This window comes from Penaeus monodon, chromosome 24 (genome assembly GCF_015228065.2).
Source record: "Penaeus monodon isolate SGIC_2016 chromosome 24, NSTDA_Pmon_1, whole genome shotgun sequence".
Taxonomy (NCBI): Eukaryota; Metazoa; Arthropoda; class Malacostraca; order Decapoda; family Penaeidae; genus Penaeus; species Penaeus monodon.
Genome location: NC_051409.1, coordinates 4,729,366 through 4,730,476, shown reverse-complemented (window position 1 = coordinate 4,730,476; position 1,111 = coordinate 4,729,366). Strand labels below are relative to the sequence as shown.

Below are 1,111 nucleotides of genomic sequence, written 5' to 3'. Positions count from 1 at the left end.
ATAAAGATTCGCACAAAACACAAAGTAACATGAATCCACATGCACAGCTCCATAAAAAAAAACAATATAACTTCACACATATGGTCTCCAAAACAAAATCATATACTCATATGAATCCACACACACAGCCCTCCATACCAGACCACAAAATAATATGACACCACACAGTATCCCACAGCAAACCACAAAACAATATCCGTCCACACACAGCCTTCCATACCAAACCACAAAGCAATACAACTCCACATCTCCCACAGCAAACTGCAAAACAACATGAAAGCTTCTGTACAACTCATAAAATAATATGAATCCACACACACAGCCTCCCACACTAAACCACAAAGCACTGAGAATCCACACCCACAGTCTCCCACGCAGTCCCCATCCAGGCAAGCCAACAAGAGCAGGTGGTTCCTCACTTGATGCCAAGGCATGTGCAGCAGTTGGTGTTGTGTATGGAAGCGTAGTGGCTCAGCATGGACACCTGGGACGTGAACTTGTCTTTCCACTTGTTGTACTCGGAGGAGATGAGCCCCAGCATCGTGTCTGAGTCTTGGGGGTTGTTGCAGTCTCGTCGGGATTCTAATCTGCAATGTTCAAGGGGTCGGTGAGTGGCGCCGTTTTCCTTCTACCCAGGACTGTCCTCTTGGGTCTAGGGTCAAGGCTAGATACTATCACAGGCAGGTTGTCATAAGCTCTTTGCTCTCTAGAACCTCAAGAAGCTACCGGCATTCAACTAAAGCCTCAAAGCAGACTTAACCAGAATGCTTCATTTAGGAGGGAAAGTTTTAAAAAATCAAATCAAGAGAGGAATGAAAATAAAACTCATAAATATGAAACCTGTTATCCCTACAAAAAGAGGAACCTGAGAGGCAGGAAGGCAGAAGCTTGCATAATTTAATCTGACATCTTCTCGAATGGACACCACCAAAAAACAGATCAGGTCGGCTCCATTCCACAATTCCTCAGATTAAAAAAAAAATAATAAAACCCTAACCACTTTGGCCCAACATCGCACAATCTCATGGCTTGATATCCACACATAAAATTTAATCTTTTCCAAGCACAATACAAAAATAATTTAACTTTATTTACATAATATCATCCCTGA

At 42.5% G+C, this 1,111-nt stretch overlaps 1 protein-coding gene across 2 annotated transcripts in view; it reads right to left on the bottom strand.

Moving 5' to 3' along the window:
• The window catches only part of LOC119588492, a gene marked incomplete in the record, with an annotated part of 64,764 nt that overhangs the window by 46,668 nt on the left and 16,985 nt on the right, over positions 1-1,111 (bottom strand). For both annotated transcript variants that reach the window (XM_037937136.1, XM_037937137.1), the window contains 1 exon segment: positions 420-587. In XM_037937136.1, the coding sequence (XP_037793064.1) occupies positions 420-587 (168 nt within the window).